Raw genomic sequence first — 18,466 nt, 5'->3', positions numbered from 1 at the left:
GTGTCGTCCCTCTGGCCCTTCCTCGACGCTTTATGAAATATGTAATCGTTCAACCGAATTGTTCCCAAGATCCGCGACATGACAGAGATAACCAACGAATTTTTTGTGTTTTCTTCCCTGTCGCAGAGTCTCTGGTGCAAGAACTCGAGTTGGAGAGAAAATCGCGGCAGCATCAGGCGGCCGAAAGAGACCAAGTGAAGTCTCCTCTTCAAGGTGGGTTCAACGAAGCTTCCACGCCATTGAATCTCGAGCAAACACGGGCACCGGTGACTTAGTACAAGAGACGTCGGCGTCAAGATCGACCGGTAAAAGTTACGCGGAGCCATCGCGACTAGCCGCCTCCGGACACGGAGGGAGGCGAAGAAAATTCGACGTTCGACCGGAACGTAACTTGATTCGTGGCCGGATCAGCGAGCAGGAATTTCTTGCGACAAGAAACAAAGTTCCGGATCTTTAATTAGAAAGTCTCGGGGATGGCAGTCGCGTTTCGACGGGGTTGTTTCTTGTAGCAGCGTCACCGGCACACGCCACTGCCGGATTCGAAACTTGCCGTCGCCTCTTGCTTCGCGGAAACTTGTCGAAAGTTCCAGGCTCCGCGGCAAAAACCGTCTAACCGATGGCGCGCGATTTCGACGCTCTTTCTTCGTGCCTTTCTCTCTCTCTCTCTCTCTCTCTCTCTCCTTCTCTCTCTTTTCGTCTCTGTTTCTCTCGGTCTCGAAGACCCCCAACGTGACGTTGCACGTAAATAATCGTTTTTCTGCCCGCGAACCAAAGTCCACCACGGCTTGGCAGCAGCTTAACGAGTGGTCCGCTTAATTGGCCGCGGCTTCGTAAAGTCAACTCTTCATCGGCGGAATGATCGTTCTCCGTTTACGCTTTTCTCTCTTTTCGAAATTAACCGCGCCGCCGAATGTTTTCGGGGATCGTGGAACGCCGAAACCGTGACAAGGTCCGTCCGTGCAATTTGCGTATCCTCTTTCTCGAGTGTAACGCAGCGATGTTAGGGATAGCGTAGGAGGAAGGTAACACACGGGTGAAGAAACGAAGTAAATCGAGTCCGGTGGACTATTAAAGCGCGTGGTGATTTTCAATCATAAGCGACAGTTCGATAAAAAGTCGAGTGGCGGCTCGATCACAAAGGCGCCCTAAGGGCCGATGAGTCGACCCGTCTCGTATTTACGAACGCGCCCGATAGGACCCATCCTCGGTCTCTCTTTCTCCCGAATATCCGCGTCTCGTCCCTTTCGCGTTCATCTACGTCTCAAGAGGCAAGGATAATTAGTGAGCGGCGCCGCTTCCAGCTGAACGATCATCGAATCATTCGCTCGGTCTTCTCTCTTATTCTCAAATCGGTCGATCGCTTCATCCGCCGAACCGCGTGTACTCGATCGACGATAGGAGCACGGGGGACAAGAAGCACGTTCGCGTTATCAGGCTACGCGATTCTTCTCTCAAGCGACACACACCAGGACACCGAACTCTTGACCGCCGCTTCTGTTTCAGAATCTCGAACGGGTTACTACAAGAACTCCGTTCTGTTCACGAGTGCGACCTAGAAGAGGCTGGAGGAAAGCAGAAGAGGGGCGGAGCGTGTAGCAGCGAGCAGCCAAAACGAGTGATCGCGATCGATCGAGGGAAGGAGCAAGAGAAACGAGGGAAACGGCGTCGAAAGTGGCGCGTACCGAGCCATCGGACTCGTGCACAGACTCTTCGTCGTATTTTCGTGTGATTCGCGCGGCTGAGGCGACTAAATTGGCCGACCATGCAAAGTGATATCGATCGCCAGCGGACGAGATCACGTAGCTTCGAACACACGGAGAAGAGAGTGCGCGTCCAACTGCGCGAGTTTAACGCTCGTGCGAACCAAGCTTACTCGCTCGTCGATCGAGCGTGGCACAGATGACAAAGAACGTTAAACCCGAAACGTCGATCGAACCCACGATGAATGCTCGTTGTCGGTCGCCCCCTCGGGACAGGGATAGCTTTCGGATGTAGCGACAGTCGCAATCGACGACGAGCAAGGATGGAAACACATATCAATGAAACGACCGTAATGGCTATTCGTTTTCCATCGTTTCTGGAATGCGAATACTCAGCCATTTTAATCGAATCACGCGGTGGTTTCCGGCGAGAAACGACACGCGTATGTATACCACGTCCAAGGATATACCGATTTACCCAGGGACAGTCGAAACCGCGCGTGACTTTCGTATTTCGCGGAGAACACGGCCGAAAGTAAGCGAAATGATAATGAGACAAGCACGAACTTGCATGGAAATTTATCGGGAGAAAAATAAAGAGACGGAAGATATTTCTAAAGACTGCTTGAGAGTGCGTGCGCGCGTGCATGCGTTCCTAGAGGTACCTATCTCCTAATTACAGATCGACTTCAATTAGTTAATCGTGTTAAGCTGTACGAACGATCGGGCGCACCGCCTCGGTTTCGAGTATTATTATCATTATTATTAATATTATTTCCCCGACGACGGTGTACCATGAGAAGCCCGATCGTTGACGGGCGTGAGAAGAAAAAGAAAAGCGCGCGCGTCTCGAGATTCGCTGGCTCGTCGCTTAGCCATCGATCGGAAATTCTCGTACGGCCAACTGCATTTCCGATCTTCTTTCGAACAGCATAATATCGTGCAACAAAGCACAGTTCGCGCGTGATACCGTGATACCGGACACAAGATCCGAGAAGCTTCGCGACGAGCCGCGACTCGATTATTCTGTATCATATAGAGCATGAGAAGCTGTGCGAATGTGAGTGTGATATCGATAGACAGTTAAGTGGACGGAGACTGTGAGAGAACGTGATACACAGATCGACGAGAATTTAAGATGGTGACGAGAACGAAGCTGAATTAGCGCTAGAACGATAGAATACGCTTCGATCGAGATTAGCAGAGTGAGGAGAGTACTAAGTGCGCGTGCGAGAGAGAGAGAGAGAGAGAGAGAGCGGAATAAAAAGAAAGGGGAGAAACAACGGATAAATTCTCCCATGCGTTTTAAATCGTAACACCTTATTTATATAAATAAACTTAGTTACTACCGTCGACAAGTAAGGCTAATGCATATTGCGTGTGTCCTGCGTTTGCGTTGATCGGCCGCAGCTCGGCGAAATATTTCCGGTGAAACACGTTGGACGCGACCAAGAGGGAGAAAAGGGCGCCCGAGCCGAACCGCGACGAATATTTCCCCGAGGCCGATCCCCGTATTTAAGATCCATGTACAAAGTCTTTTGCCCGTAAGGTTCTTGTGTTGTAAAGTTCACATAATCATAGTGTCTAGATCGTACGTACCGGCTAAAGCCCGTTAAGACGATGCTACACGTAGTGAAACGAGAATTTAACCACCGATAGCTCATCTGTATTTGCCATCGCCACTACCAATCGAACGGGGTCAATCTCGCGATCGAGAATCGTCGGCACGATACAGAGAGCAGTCGACTGACTCGACTCGAGTGCGATCGCGAATCCGGCGTACGATTCGCGAGGACGAGCTCCGATCGATCGGTTCACGACTATGGAGAACGAATCGAACTTAGATTCCACTGAGAGAGGCGAATAATCGATTATGGTGGAAAAAGGAAACGGGTACCGGCGATTCTCGATCGGCGAGTCGGGTAAATTCGCGTTAATGCGATTGAAGAAAAAAAATTCCGCAGGAAACGGGGTGGGTAAACGGGGCGGGTTGCGTACAGGGGAAAGAAACTCGTGGGTCGGGGGGGTCGGGTGGGGAAAACCAGTATCGCCACACTACTGATTAACGATGACGACGAGCGGTGACGATTTCGCGATCGGACTTATACAATCTAGTATCGAGGCAAAAAAGTGTATTCATTGTAATTCAGCATTATTACCTATAAATAAATAGTTGTTATTGTAAAGTCTTTGTACGTATCTCTCGTTAACCAATTCCTGCCGCCATCCTAATCCCCTTGACCGCGCTGAGAAACACGGTGAGAGGAAAAAGGACGAAAAGGAGGCAGAAAAGAAGGAAGAGCGAAGCAGCACCGAACGAGTCCTCGGTAAGTGATTGTCCGCGCGATGGAAAAGTGGAGAAGGGTAGTGGACGGAGGGAAGGGGGCAAGGCGTTCGCGTTACAATTACCGGATTCCAGGCGATAGATTCGTCGGGTGTCGGCGAAGGAACGCGTGGTCTTGCCGCCTTCAGATTAAAGGCTGCACCGGGAGGTCGCAGCGTGCGACGATGTATTCTTATCAATTTCCAAGCACCCTAACGACTCGAGGCACGCGACGGGTGCCCATTGGTCGAACCTGGCTCCACCCTTTCGACAGGGAATATATTTTAATAATAAATAACGACGATCCTGCTTGCGATTCCGTGGTCTGCCAGGGTCGAGTCGTAGTCACTTAATTAAATCGCCGCGCGAACGTCTTAATAGGCAGTGGCCACGACTCGGCTCGATCTATGCACGCGCCTGGCCTAACGCGTAGTCACGTAACCCGTAGCTCGATCGAGGCTCGATCACGCGCCTCCAGTCGGACGACTCTTTTCTTCTCGATCACGATCAAAAATTTCGTCGACAGACGCTTTTTCATCGATGCAGCGATGAAACGTAAAACAAAGACTCCACTGTTAAGCAGGAAAAAAGGAAATCACGCGTTTCCATGCAAATTAAGCGCCTCTCCTTCCTGTGAGCGTTGCTGCGGAAGGCGAGGACCTGCCGCGTGCCGCGTTTCGGATGCCCTTTCTTTTTCCTATCATCCCCCTCCGGCTTTTCACCCCACGCTCGGTTCGTTTCGCGTTTCAGAATCATAAAGATAACCGAATTGCTCTGACTCGACTTTTATTCCAAGGACATATTGCTCGACAATCATTCCGGCATTTGCATAATTATCGAATAAAACGAGAGAGAAGAAGCACGAACGCGGAGCCCTCGGGGCACTTCTAATACTCTGGGCCGCGAGTACGACTAATTTCATGCTCTCGACTTTTTCCTCGGCTGCGAGGGTCGTTTGCCACTCACCCCATACCCCTCCCGCTCTCCGTCTTCGTCACGACTTTTCTCTTTTCTTTTCTCGTTGACGTTCGTCAGAACGCTTCCTCTCCGCTCGATCTCCGTTTCCGCGTCTCGCCGCACGCGCGTTCCCAGCCGAGACGAGACCCTCGTTCGTCGCGGCCGATTAGCTTAATTCGGCCCCGGAACGACCAAATTCCTTCTAATTAGAATCGCAACGACCGCCGTTCATGCCGCTCTCTTTACGATCCGCGTTCCGTCCTTCGATCTCCTTCTCACGAAAGAAACGACTTCTCTCGAAATTAGCCAAGAAAATTCCCTTTTCCTCGCGTCGTATCAATCCCCTAGCTTTTCTCCTCATTCGGACCAAAAATATTCTTACCGATGCTAAAAATTGTCTGTCACTGTTACGTAACGATCGATGAAGTCTAACGAACTTAGTAGCTTCGTCTTCGTACATCGGCAGAGATTTTCCAAAACAAGAAGAATAGAAGGATCCCTAAGGGCGTTTGCTCGAGGACCTGCCCTTTCGTCGACATGTCACCGCGGTTAACGAGAACAGTCGAGCCGAGCAAAACAAGCGATTTTTAACGGGAAGAAAGGGTCCCCATCGCCTCTCGAATTATGCTAAACGATTTTGCTCCGAACTGCGGCGGAGACGGGGCTGTTCCCGCGAGCCAACGGAGACAAGCCACAAAAGCGGCCACAGAATCCCGCAATGGAAACTTTCGTCGCAACGAAGAAACGCCACGTCGAGTAACAGCCGCGAAAAATTTGCAATTATAATTGGCGCGCGGCCTCGGAAACCGCGCCTGCGCCTTTTTCCAACACGCGCCAGTTCGAACGACCGCCGACGCCACTTTTGGTCGCGCAAATTCCGCGCGTTTTAATGACCGAATTCTCCGTACGGACTAGAAACGCCGACAAAAAATCTAATAAACTCGCCGAGGGAAAGGCGGCGTGGTTAGAAAATCAACGCCACGATTCCGCGTCCTGTTTTCTCTACGTTCTTAGATCTTCAAACTCGCGTGCTAAAGAGAAATAATTACAAATACGTGAAAGATTCTCGGAAGCTTAACGGCGAGGAAAGTGGAGTATTCGTATCGTTTTCAAAATGAAAAGTCGCGATGGAAGGTCGTTTAGCAACTACCTCGTTATCTCTGAATTCGAGTGCAAACGAGCGGAAGGGAATCTTTCGTTTTTCCCTATTTCGGTCACGGTTCGACTCGATACGCACGGCGAGAGAGAAGGACGGACGAGGAAGGAAGAAACCACCGAGGAAGGAAACGGGAGAGAGAAAGAGAGAGTTTGGAGAATGGAACGAAAGAGGGAGAGGAACGGAAAACGAGAGAAGGAGGCCCGCGGTCGGTTCGGGGCCCCGGGGACGCATAATTACACCCTTGCGCATGGAGAGTCGGCGAAGAGAAGCCAGAGGAGAGAGGCGAAGCTCAACACTTTCCAGAGCGCCCCGTCGTCGTGGTCCACAGACACCGCGAGGACCAGACACGAGGAATTTCGTAGTTTGATTTACAGCTGCTCGGATCCCGAGTGGTCGTCTATCGGGTCCACGGCTCCGTTTTGATTGCGCTTCGCTCTAATAGAGGGTAAACGGCTGGCTCGTTCATGAATTTGTATTAGAGAATCGGTTCCAGGAGTCGAGTCGACTCGTCGTTCGCCAAAAACGATCTCCTCCTCCTCTCGTTTCACTCCAGAAAGAGAGTTTCCCCGTTCCATCGTCGTTTTCGGTCGGGGCTCTGCACGGCCAATTGGCCAGAGAGACCTTGGCCAAAGAATTCCGAGATCGCTGCCCCGTTTTCGAAAGGGCGCCTTTAATCGCGATCCGTTTGTTCGAAAATCGAGGCGATACTCGCAAGGAGAACGCGATTAGGAGACGCGTGGTGCTCCGAAAGGCGAGCCTGCAAGAAGGATTAATTTTCTCGGCGTTCTACGCATTGGAAACACATAAGACGGTTCCCCCGGGGCTGCCGTATCGCTAATCTGTTTAAATAACGAAACATCCCTCGAGGGTGGACGGGGGACGAAAGGAAGCCGCTGAAAGTGGGAAGCTGCGCTGCCGAAGGAGTGGGTAAACGAAAATCAATGCATCCGACACCGAACGAACAACGTCCCTTCGTCTACTTAATGAAATGTAGAGCACGACGAAGCTTCCTCCGAGTTTCAAGCGTCGTCGTTCCATCCTACGCTCCAGGGGGAGTTCTCTCTCCGTTTTTAGCTGTCGAACGCGAGTCTTCGTCCAGCGAGGCTCTTCAAATTCACCCCTCGCGCTCATCGGCTACTTTTCACCCAGCAACTCGGTTAACTCGGAATTAATTTTTGAAAATCGCCGAATTGATTCCTTCTACTTCCCCTCTCGCAACGAGCGGACAAAACGTCGCAACTAGCTCGCCCAGTCGTTACTTTCACTCTCGATGCTCTTCCACGCGGGTCATTACGTGACTCGTAAACGCGGCCCAGAACGGCGAAGAAGAGAAGGATCCGATGGATGACCGCGAGGTACTCGAAACTTCGAAAATTCGTTCCGACTGCGCATCAAGATTTCGTTGCGCCGAATGAATTTCTTCTTGGGTGAACAGAAGCAGGGCCGGGCCGGACCCCGCGGTTCCGTAAGGGAAAATTTAATAACGAAGCGACGACTCGACTCGCTTGGAGCGCGCGGTCGCGTTATCGCCGCGGAATATCAAAACGCTTGGCCGGGAGCTGCGCCGAGCGTAATTTCGGCGGGCGGCAGTGCGCGCCGATACTTATCGTCGGTAATCCGAGTAGTACGAAGGGATGGAAAAAAGACAAGAGGGACAATCACCGGAGGGGGAAGATCGTGACCGAATAAAGAAGGCACAGCATACCGAGGACCGGTACCTCCGGTGCAACAGTCGGAAACTCCACTTCGTTTCCACGTTTGGCGTTTCTGCTTCCAGGGAAATTTACCGTTTGGCGCCAGACAACAACCGAATCGAAAGATGTAGCTGCATCGCGCGAGGGAAGAATTCGTTTTGAGCCGTTCAAGTGGAAAGACGAAGAAAGCCTAATCGTATGTACGTTCGAGGAGGAGCTAGGAGAAGGTAGATTCTCACGGAAGAGATTTTTCCGTCTGTACCGATTAAACACTGGCTGACCACATCCGGCGATCGTTACGAAGCGAGATGTAACGCGCCGGTCTGGCTCTCGCTGCTGATCACGCGGTATTCTTGCGTGTAACTCTCTCGAAACACGAGCCGAGCAAGTAGAAGAAGAAGCACAAGAAAGTACGCGCGCCTTGTCAAGGCCTTCAGGGCGCCACAACTGGAAAAAACGATCGACACCTCGGCGAATAGTTGGCCGACGTTTAAGTCCTCGATCGCAGCTACAGGAGAAAGAAGAGGAGGAAAAGAAGACGAGACAGAGCGTACCGGACGCCTTTATCCGTGAGAGTACACGCTTTATTGGTAAACGAGGAAACTATAATCGTTAGTTACCTCGTGCTTTCCACGATCGTGGCGCGTCACTTTATCTTTTGGGAAATCCGTGCTCGCGAATTTCGACGAAATGGGTTTTGAATGAGAAAACTGCGAGAAAAATGTCGAAACGCGGGAAAAAAGGAAAGGTGGAAGAAGTCGCAATCCGGCGAACAGGAGGCAAAATAGATCGAGAGATCGAACGAATGAAGACAAATGGCGTCGCGCTGCGGAAGATCGGAACACGACGGCAGGTAGTTCGTTGCTTCCTTTGATCTCTCCGTAATTGAAAACACAGTTCATTCACACCATTAACGCAACGAGCATTACACTACAATTAAGACGTCAGACGAGTCTCACGATCCGGCACTGACTTTGTAGGCTAGATTAGATCGCCACGGTACATTTACGTGCGCACCCGGTTACGTTTCTCTCTGTACTTAATTATTTTTTTTTCAGGAATTAATTCCATTTAGCGAGGAATATTCAAAAAAGCGTTGAAATAATAATAGACGGGTATATACGGCCGCGGGCTGTGCGGCCGCAATTGCGACACGGCTCGGTGCGCTTGATCTTTTCCTGTTTTTCAATAAAACTGGAAATCACGCTGGCTTCTTTCGCCGAAGCATCAAGGTTACTACGACTCATTAATGTTACATTTATTACCGTGTTGCTGGCAGTTGAGTCTAATTAACTATTCGCGGAGCCTTCTTTCCCGTCTTCGTTAACCGCTTTCAAAGAGCAAAACCGTCGCAAGGATCGCGAACACGCCTCGATACGAGAAGAAAACTTCTCTCTCGTCCTGAACTTTGCCAGGAGCACGCGTGCCAGACCCGCCAAGTTCGTCGATCGACCGGCGAGTAAAGATACGACGACGCGCGACCAATGAGTCGGATCGATCAGGCCGTGCGGCGAACTCCGTGGGACAAATCGCGAGAGAACATTGAGAAAGGGAAAAGTACATACAGGTCAAATCGATGAAGGATGTCGTTTGTTGGTCGCTTGGTCAGTCTTCTGAACGGATGGCTGAGCTACGGGGGGGAGGAGGGAAGTCCAGGTGATCTACGAGAGTTATACGGTAATGGAATAACCACAGGGACGACGAGTAATTGTAAGAATTAACTAATAACACGGCAGCGAAGTAGGGTCGTGCGAACAGCCCGTATCCTGGCCCGTAACCTGTCATTCCTCGATCCCTCCTCCGCCATCGAGGGATCTATCAATTACTTGGCCTAAGTGGATCCTAGATCGGACAATAGAATTGGCCCTGCCGTCCGGATTTTCTACGTCGTCCGTAGACCACGTCGATCTCGGCCGTCCGCCGAGATTTGCATGCGCAATTAAAATCTCAAAGCACGACGATACGAGGTAGACTCGTAGAAGACTTCCCGGGAATTAATAACAATTTTCGCGAAATCGTCGAACCGTGTCTTCTTCTCTTTCTTCTTTTTCCTTTTTTTTTTTCACGTTACTTTCACGGACGAGAATAGAAACGCGAGGGAGGACACGAGGAGGAGTATCGGAAATGGCTAAAGCACACGGTATCGATTGCATCGATCTACCCATCAAACGATCGTGCGCCGCGCGACGTGACGTATAACCGGTAAAAATGACGTTCTCCTGTCGACCGGTGTTTCCCACCGTTACATTTTTAAGCCGACAATTCAAACCCCTTCTTGGCGGGGTGCGCACCATGTGTCATTTAATTTCCGCAATAACGCTTTTGTTTCCGATTAAAAAACGGCGCGAGCTACGAGCCGATGAGAATGCGGACTATCGCGTATAGAGACGCACGAGTGAAATTCAGAGAGGGAGAATGGGTGGCGAGTGGCAGGAGGTTCGTGGGGTGGCTGGTGAGAAGGAAAGAGAGAGAAAAACGAGCGGTAACCCGTTGGTCCGCGAGCACGGCATTGTTTCGCGCGTACACGAGCCCTGTCGCGGCTAAATGCCGTGAAATTGTCATCCTACAGTCACAAAGGGAATTCACTCTCGCAGCCGGTGAAATATAAACGCGTTTTTCCAACCGCCCGCTTTTCCAGCCCGATTGTTATTTGGGCTGAATCGTTGTTTTCCATCGGCGTGCCGTTCCATGGCGTTCGCTTCTGCGATTTTACTACTTTTCCCTCTACTTCAACGCCTCCGGTTCTCGCGTGTGCATCACACGCAACGAATATTACGCGCGTTTCCCCGCGTTCCTATCGACAGATTCGCGCGCTCGCGAGCACGATGAAACTTTAACGAGAATCGAGAACACGGTCCAACTTATTGCGGAGCGGATGTACACGCGCGCGTACTCGCGCTATATAAACGCAATTTTCCATCGACGATCGCGTTTTATCGTTTCCCGTTCTCTTTTCCTTTGCTTCTTTTCGCGCATATTTTTCCCCTCTTTCTCTTCCTTTTTCCATATTTTTTCTTGCCTCTACCCTTTTTTATTCACCGCGCAGGGGAATCGGATTCAGGCCAGGACCGGATTTCGGTCCGAACTAACGCGAAAATTACTTTCCATCTCGCCAGCCACGAAGAATTCATCGGCACGAACATCGGCCCGGCTTTCGGCCAATAGTTCCTCGAAGCGAATTAAAAGATTATCCTTCGGTCGCGGACAAACGTTTTAAATTGCTTCTTTATTTCTGCAGCAATGCACGCGAACCTTTCAATCTCGATTCGAGTCGGGAGTGCACGATCGATTAGGGAATTTCGAAGCCCGAGACGACGTGTCCCTCGGGACCGTTTAGACTCCACCTCCCGGACCCATTTCCCCCAACTCGGAAATTCAACCGTGCGTGATCCGATGGAGTACCTTTCTGCCTTTCTCCCTTTCTCCCTTTCTTTCAACCTCCCGTCTCTCCCTTTCGTCTTGCCTGTAGTTCACGTAATATTGGAAAATAATGCACCAGTGTATATGGCGTGCGGGTCAGCCACGGCTTAAGAAAACTCCAGAGCCGAGCGCGTGACTCGTAGTTTATCCAACGTCGTTCGTTTCCATTTGGAAACGCTCTGCTCGACAAACACCTACGTGTATACGCGAACTAGTGGTTCGTGCCGGTCGCCCAACGTTCCAACGTCCACGAAAACACGAACCTATCGATTTCCGTCGAATTTCTGACATCGAGAAGATACGAGAGGAGAAAAATATAGTAGGAAAAGGAGACGAAAGAAGGGAAGCGGCTCGATGAAAAATTGTCCCCTTCGCGACGCTAACCCGATGACGAGCGATACGTCAGCAACATCAGCGAGTCTACACGCGCGTCAAGACGATATATCGCGGCGTGTATATGCACGAACGATGAAAACCCGAAGGCAATTAAAGGAGGAGCTAACAAGCTGGAATCACTATCGTTTCCTCTGCATCTACCCGCAGAAAGGATCCACCGTCGCGTAATAAGGTACGCGATACATTCAACGTCCGCCACTGCGTATCTTAAGTGCATACTTAGGCGGTGTAATGCGTGTACTGTATGACCGACAATTAGGTCTCCTCCTTTGAGCAGCACGATTTCAAGGCCGATTTCTTCGAGCCGCGAAAGATCGCCGTCGCCACAGCGAACGATCAACGATCCACGAACAACAGGAAGCACACCGATCGATCGTCGATACGCACCGACAGCCTCTTCGATCGTGGTGCAGGTTCAACGCTACCGGACAACAATTCGAATAAATCGGAGGTCGTCGTGGCAATTGGAATGTTCGGTGGATAGGAGCGATCTCGACGCTCGACTGCCAGCTAGTTACCTGACGAGAAAAACTTTTATCTGGCATCTTTCCCACTGGCGTCGTTAGCGCCTTCTCTCTGTCTGGTTGGCATCGAAGACCCGGCGAGCCGGTCGTAACCCGCGGACACGGAAAAATTTACAACCTTCGCGGTGTGTATACGAGAGAAGACGATAGAAAGAGAGAGAGACGCACCCGAAGAAGCAGCAGTTGCTGCAGTTTCGAGGTGAAACAACAGCCTTACGACGACTCGCATCGTTCCGTGCTGCGCGAATGGGCCCAGGGATTTCTCTTTTGAATCCACCAGGTTACCGACTCGGTTTCGTCGTTCGGTATTCCTGTCCAAGTACGTTCGCACGTCTGTGGTACAGGATGAACTACGAAGCAAAGGGAGAAAGCTGGAGACTGGAGAAATCGAGCGTAGAAAGGAAACGAAGGAGGAAAGGAGGAGTAGAAATCGATCGAATCCGAGGGTGAAGGAGAAGAGGAACGATCGACGAGGCGCTGGGCAGCTGTCGACAGATTAAGATAACCCTGAAGTTAAGTGAACACGGGGTGTGTCTGGACTGTGGATTTAAGGTGATTAAAGGCACCTGATATCGAGAATTATTATACCATATATTTCATAGTAGCGAAGCCATATTCTCACTGCTGCATAAATTTCAGGGCTGCGCGAAATAGTTGGCATTAAGGGTAGAGCGAGCTGTCCGCGTGCTCGCCTTAGAAAGTCTCCACTGGCAATCCCGAAAACGCGGCGCGTTCTGCCCTCGATCCAGTATGCCAATACCAAGAGTTCGATTCTGCTGCATCAGCGACACGACCGGTCTGCACGATTCCACCGACGAAACTGGCAGAAACGATTTCTCGCGTGGAAAGCGAAGGTTCGAAAAGAAGTTTGCGAACGTTCTAAACTAGCGGCGTCGTAAGAGCGATCGTTAATTGGGGTGAGATCGCATCGAACGATGCATCGAGAATACGCCGGAGGTTTTTGTCACGAGGCACCTTCCTCTTCTCCTGGAACGACGTCGTTGTCGTCGTGGTCTATGGGGGGCATATACGAGCAGCTTGGCGAGGACGGTCGAGCTCATGGAAGGAACGTGACTCCGAGACGAAGGAATTGGTGAACCCGTGATCCCCACTCGATCAGATGATCCCGGACGACTTCGTGACTTCGTATTTGCTCAGCCATTTCCAGCCCGAGCTCTATCCGTTCCACCATCGATACATCCCTTCCAGGATACATAATTATATTATAATAAACTGTAACGATACGATGGTTGCCTTGTTGCCCTTCTGGCTGCTCGTTCGATCCCCTTGGCTCCGCCTGGACGTTCTCCAGTGCGCTTCTTCTCTGCCCTCTCGATGCGAACCCCGTCGTCAGGGAAGACGAACGTTGCGCGCAGGAAAGGTCGATGAAGGAAAAAGGACGGAAAAAAAAGAAAAAGGAGAAAGAAAGAAGAGAAGCAAAGACGAAGGGAAAGGGAGAAAGAGGGGACGAGGCATGGACACTGGCGCGAAAGCGAGAGGCCAGAAGGAAGGAGGCACGGAGAGAAGAAACGCTAATTCTTCCTAGAGGTAGGCCGCGTGCGGGAACAAGAGAGAAAGAGGGACCGCCGTGTCAGAGGGTCGAGTTTATCACTGTCATCTCTTGACGCCGGAGCTATGCCGTCTTAATAGGTTTAATGCCCGTCGTTGTAGGCCCAGGGCCTGACTCTCGATCCCTCTAACCACTCACGCGTACGCGCACTTTCAGCTTCATACTCCTGACATCCTTTTGCCCCGTTAGTCGTCCGCAAACGCAAGTGGATTCTCGACAAATTTCGCGCGATCAACAACTTGCTGTGGTAAACGTTCTTGTGGTTGAAACGCTCGCGCGCCCCAATAACACTTGCGAATTTTTAATAAACGATGAGAGTGAAATAAGAGAAAGAGAGAGGCTAATGAGGTAAGAAGCATTCCGGGAGCCGTTGACAAAACGGATTACCCTAAGACGACGACGTCGAGGAACAACTCGTAAAGAAGAAGGAGAACGGGCGTCGAAGAATGAAATGGCTCGGGATTCGAGGCGCTGTCCAAACAACCCTTTTCCTTAATCATTTAAGTGATTCGGTAAGCACTCGCCTAGCGTCGAATCGTTGGTAACTCTTGTGTAAACTCAACCCTTTCTTGCACCACCGTTTCACAGTCCCTTCGTCCGATAATGATAATACCCGTCCGCTTCGACTACCGGGGTGAATAAAGCTTCACCGTTTCGCGTCCGATCGACCCTCCGCGTCGAACAAAAGCTCCTCAACTTCGCGATTCTGTCCAAGCAATATCGCTACTCGTCGAAAACACGAGCTTCCTCGTCGAGAATATTTCCTTGTCGCTGATTTATTTGGTTCGACGTTCCATATCAACCAAGCTCTGTACTTTGTGTACCGGTGACTCGACGTTCGATCAAACTTTTACGAGGACAAGCAGGCGAATTTTATTCCGGCCCGCCGCTACGATATATTCCACAATGGAATCGGTGCAGTGGGGCATAGTTCACGAGGCGGTGGAATTCGAGGCGACAGGTTGACGTCGAATTCGATTAATTTTCCGGTCATTATTTTTTACGACTTCTTATCGCCGGATCAGCCCTCGTCCGTGAAGCGTAGGCGGTTCTTTCTCGAGGGACGACCAGAGGACGGTCGTCGTAGGATTTTCCTTTGGTTCGAGGCTTATTCCACGTGGTGCGATTATCGGGACCGTGCTCTACATAAACGTCTCCACGGATCGGCTGGCCTCCTAAAGATGCCAGGGGGGATAAGACGAAATCGCGACCGAATATGGAATTTATTTTAAGCCAATCAAAGAAGAGGAAGAAGAAGTGGTAGAGTAGTAGTGGAAGAAGAAGAAGAAAAGGGAAAAAGAAAGAAGCAGAGAAAAACTCGTGTGCGAACGCGTGAGACGATGCGTTAAGAAGTAGAAGAAAGGTACGGATCGAGGTGTTGGCGATATTAAGTATGAAAGATTCTTTGGCGTTTCGGTGGACCGAGCGCGGGCACGGTGCGGTGCGCAGAAAAGTCAAGGAGCGAGCGGCCGTAATTTATACCGGTAACACAGTCATTATCGAGGGTAATAAGCGGCCGAGAGATCGGCCGGTGGAAATTGAAATTTCGCGAGGCCGAACGACGCATCGGTGCATCGGTCGCGGCGCGTCGTCGGCCGATAATCACGATAATAGTTAATTACAAGAACGTGGTAATTCCGCGTAAATTACACAGCCAAATAAACCGCGCGGTGGTAAGCGGGTCTCGCGCGCGAGTAAGCGAGCGGTTGTCTGTGAAAAGGCGGTGTACGTACACGCGAGAAGAGAAAGGAAAAGGGAACGAAGAGGAAAGGAAAGGAAAGGAAAGGAAAGGAAAGGTGGGCTTAACGAGGTTCTCTCGAGTGTGTCTCTTCGGTCGTGATAATCGTAAATCTTGGCAGCGCGACACCGACGAGCGCAGAATGAATTCTCGTTCGCGGAGTCGTCTTCTCGGTTTGGTTTGACGGTAAGTCGGGTCTCTTTGGCAAGTTGCACGGGCACAGGGAGGAGCTCCGGAGTCGAGCTGGGCGGAGCCTGCGAACCACAAAACAGCCGTCGACTCACTTCGCGGCTCTCTGGCTACTATTAATTATTTATGCTGCGAGTGTTGCGCCGCTACCAACCCCGGTACGACGAACCTGCACGTTGCACCGTCCAAGGGGCCCGGTGCACCATGCCGCTCTGCTACCATCGCCTATATATCGTTATATACCTGGTACCGATCCGGGACCGACCAAACCGAGCCAATCCTATCGAGAGCCACAATCGATTCGCCGGGAATAATAATTATGATTGGATTCCCCGTGGTTCTGGGGGCAGGACTCGTTGCTTTTTTCCCTCTTTCTTCCCTTCTCTGCTGCCTCCCTTTCCTCGCAGAACTCCGCTTGCCCTTCGCTCAATCGAACCTTCGAGTCTTCGCTCGTTCTGGCCATCTTTGCGTCCTTTGCCCGTCTAATACCGAATGATCGAGGCACACGATTCCATCGAAAGTTCCAGGATAGTTCCGTATTCACGGGTAGGAGAATCGATGGCAAAGTACAGATGGAAATTCTCGGACGGACCTTTGAAGCAACCTCAGGTAGCGCGATCTTTGCCAAGACAAAAGGAAAAACGCAAGTTGCCGTGCTCGTTGCCGAATCCTCGTAGGAAAGTTTTCGAAAATTCGCGACACGTTCGAGCTCGCGGGAACTCTACGAAGGAAAAAAGAAAGGACAGGAAGAAAGAGTCCGGGAAGAGAGGGAGCGCGGGCGAGAGAGAGCAAAAGGAAATAAAGGAGCGTCGGCGAAGCATTTTTCTTTGGACCGTGGAGCAGCCACCGTGTGATTACCCAGGACGAGGGGCATATATGAGTAATTTGTATTCAGCCCGATCATCCGTATCGAAATTCGAATCTACTTAGTTCTGAGAAGCCATGGTACCTCGGCCATCCTCCAGGTTCGATCTCTTCTCCCCTCTCAGTCTTTCGATCGGTTTCTCGCTCTTTCTCTCCCGCGGCTCTCGATCCACTATTCCACCCTCTCGGGTTCCCTCCCGACTACAGCTTAATATAATATTATTCCCGGTTTAGTTTAATGGTGCTGGGCGATTATTACGCGGCCAGAGTCCGACCAACTGCTTCTTCGGCCCCGGGTACTCGGTCTCTCCCTCCATCGTTCTTTTTCTTGCTCTCCCGCTCCGGCTTCGAGTCTTCTTCGCTTTCGCGGCATTCCGAGTGTCAGTGTGCGTGTGCATACACAGGACACAGACGTTCGTGCATAGGTACACCGCCGCCCTGACGGGGGCTCGGAGTGATCCTTCGGACAAAAAGCCCCAAAACAAAACGCCATTATGATTAGTCCGGAGGATGGGTGGTCCAAATACCGCGGCTTGCATTCTTGCACCAAGAGATCGATATACTTTCCGAAAGCGGCCCTCTTCTTTGCCCAGTTTCTTCCTTCGTACAGCTCACGATGATCGTGGCCGTTGTCGGTGCGATGGTTCGCGAAACGCTTTCCAAACGATTCCGAAGCAAAGAACCGACCAAGCACCACAAATCGAAAGACGGTGAATTTAATAAGGGTTTCGAGAGCGGCACTCGCTCGATGGAACGTGCCGGCGCGCTTATGAGACCGCGTTTCAAACTCGTTATACCGCGTAAGAGTCATTAAGAGTCGAATAATTACTCGTATCGTTCCTGACTTGATAGATCGTTCGATCGTGGCCGGGATGACCCACGGGCGAAGCGTAAGGCGAGAAACGCTCTCCGCGAAAGAGATTCCGGAGAGCGCGATCGTGCGAACCGCCTCTAATGGCGTACACGCGTAGGATCGTAATTGCTCGCGAGCAAAAGCGTCCTGCGGGTTTACGCGCGCGTCCGCTCGACTGGCATCGATCAAGTCGACAGAGAAATCGCCAGATCGCTAGGCGTACATACGAACCGCGGTTGACGAGAGGAGGAGAGATGCAAAGCAGCAAGCCTAGGGTAGGACTCTGAACGTATGGCCTAGGGACGCGACGAGCTGTTCCGGCGTGATGCGTCCAACGCTTTTCCCTCTCGGTCTGATCGAGTCGCCGAGGGGTGAACGACGCGATTCGATGACCCGCCCGATTCCATCCATGACCGAATGACAAGCCGCGAGGCGACAAATCGTCCGTGGCTTCGTAATTTACGGGGAGAGATCGATTAAATGGTGGCAAGAAGTCGAGTAATGCATGCGGTCTGGCGTCCGCGGCGGTGCAGCGGGTGGGGCTGCACGGATATTAATGAAGATATTCAAATGAGACAAAAATGAGGGGGAACTGGCCTTTGTCGGGCGTAAGGTTCGACCGGTGACTCGGCCTATGTAGATTACCCTTCGTCTCCTCCTCCTCCTTCTTCTTCTTCTTCTTCTTCTTCTCCTTCTCCTTCTGCTTCTCAAACTCTTCGTTCTGGATCCGCCTCGACCTCCTTCTCCTTCCTCTCTTCACCGACTGATTTCGAGCGCTCCTCCAGCTCGCAAGTTCCCTCTTTCTTCAAAAGCTGTACGAGGTACCGGTAAGTAGGTAATCGCGAGTTACGAGGTCGGTACGTACCTACGTTTCCAACGTGGAAATTGATCGACATGATATGCGCGACGACGGAGGATAGTGACGACTAGTTGGTTGGACGAGTCGGGTGGTGAACGTTTGCTTCTTTTAATTGATAACGCGACCCGAGTCGAGTGGCCCGCAAAGTGGATTAGCGGGACACGGAAAAACGCAAATTGGGAGAATGTCGTTAGGTAGGAGGAGAGCTCGGCGGAGGCAG

At 51.3% G+C, this 18,466-nt stretch overlaps 2 protein-coding genes across 7 annotated transcripts in view; one reads left to right on the top strand and one right to left on the bottom strand.

The window, feature by feature from the left end:
- LOC132910044 (dachshund homolog 2) overlaps positions 1-3,886 on the top strand; it is a 143,884-nt gene extending 139,998 nt beyond the window's left edge. For 4 of the 6 annotated variants that reach the window (XM_060965466.1, XM_060965464.1, XM_060965462.1 and 1 more), the window contains 2 exons: positions 127-213; positions 1,504-3,886. In XM_060965466.1, the coding sequence (XP_060821449.1) occupies positions 127-213; positions 1,504-1,556 (140 nt within the window). In that variant the 3' untranslated portion in view covers positions 1,557-3,886. The remainder of the gene's footprint in view (positions 1-126; positions 214-1,503) is intronic. The other 2 variants (XM_060965467.1, XM_060965465.1) reach the window with 1 other exon arrangement.
- LOC132910065 (5'-AMP-activated protein kinase subunit beta-1) overlaps positions 1-18,466 on the bottom strand; it is a 259,654-nt gene that overhangs the window by 149,128 nt on the left and 92,060 nt on the right. The gene's annotated exons all lie outside the window — the stretch shown is intronic.

Source organism: Bombus pascuorum, chromosome 8, assembly GCF_905332965.1.
Source record: "Bombus pascuorum chromosome 8, iyBomPasc1.1, whole genome shotgun sequence".
NCBI classification, from domain to species: Eukaryota; Metazoa; Arthropoda; class Insecta; order Hymenoptera; family Apidae; genus Bombus; species Bombus pascuorum.
This window is presented reverse-complemented; position numbering and strand designations above follow the sequence as displayed.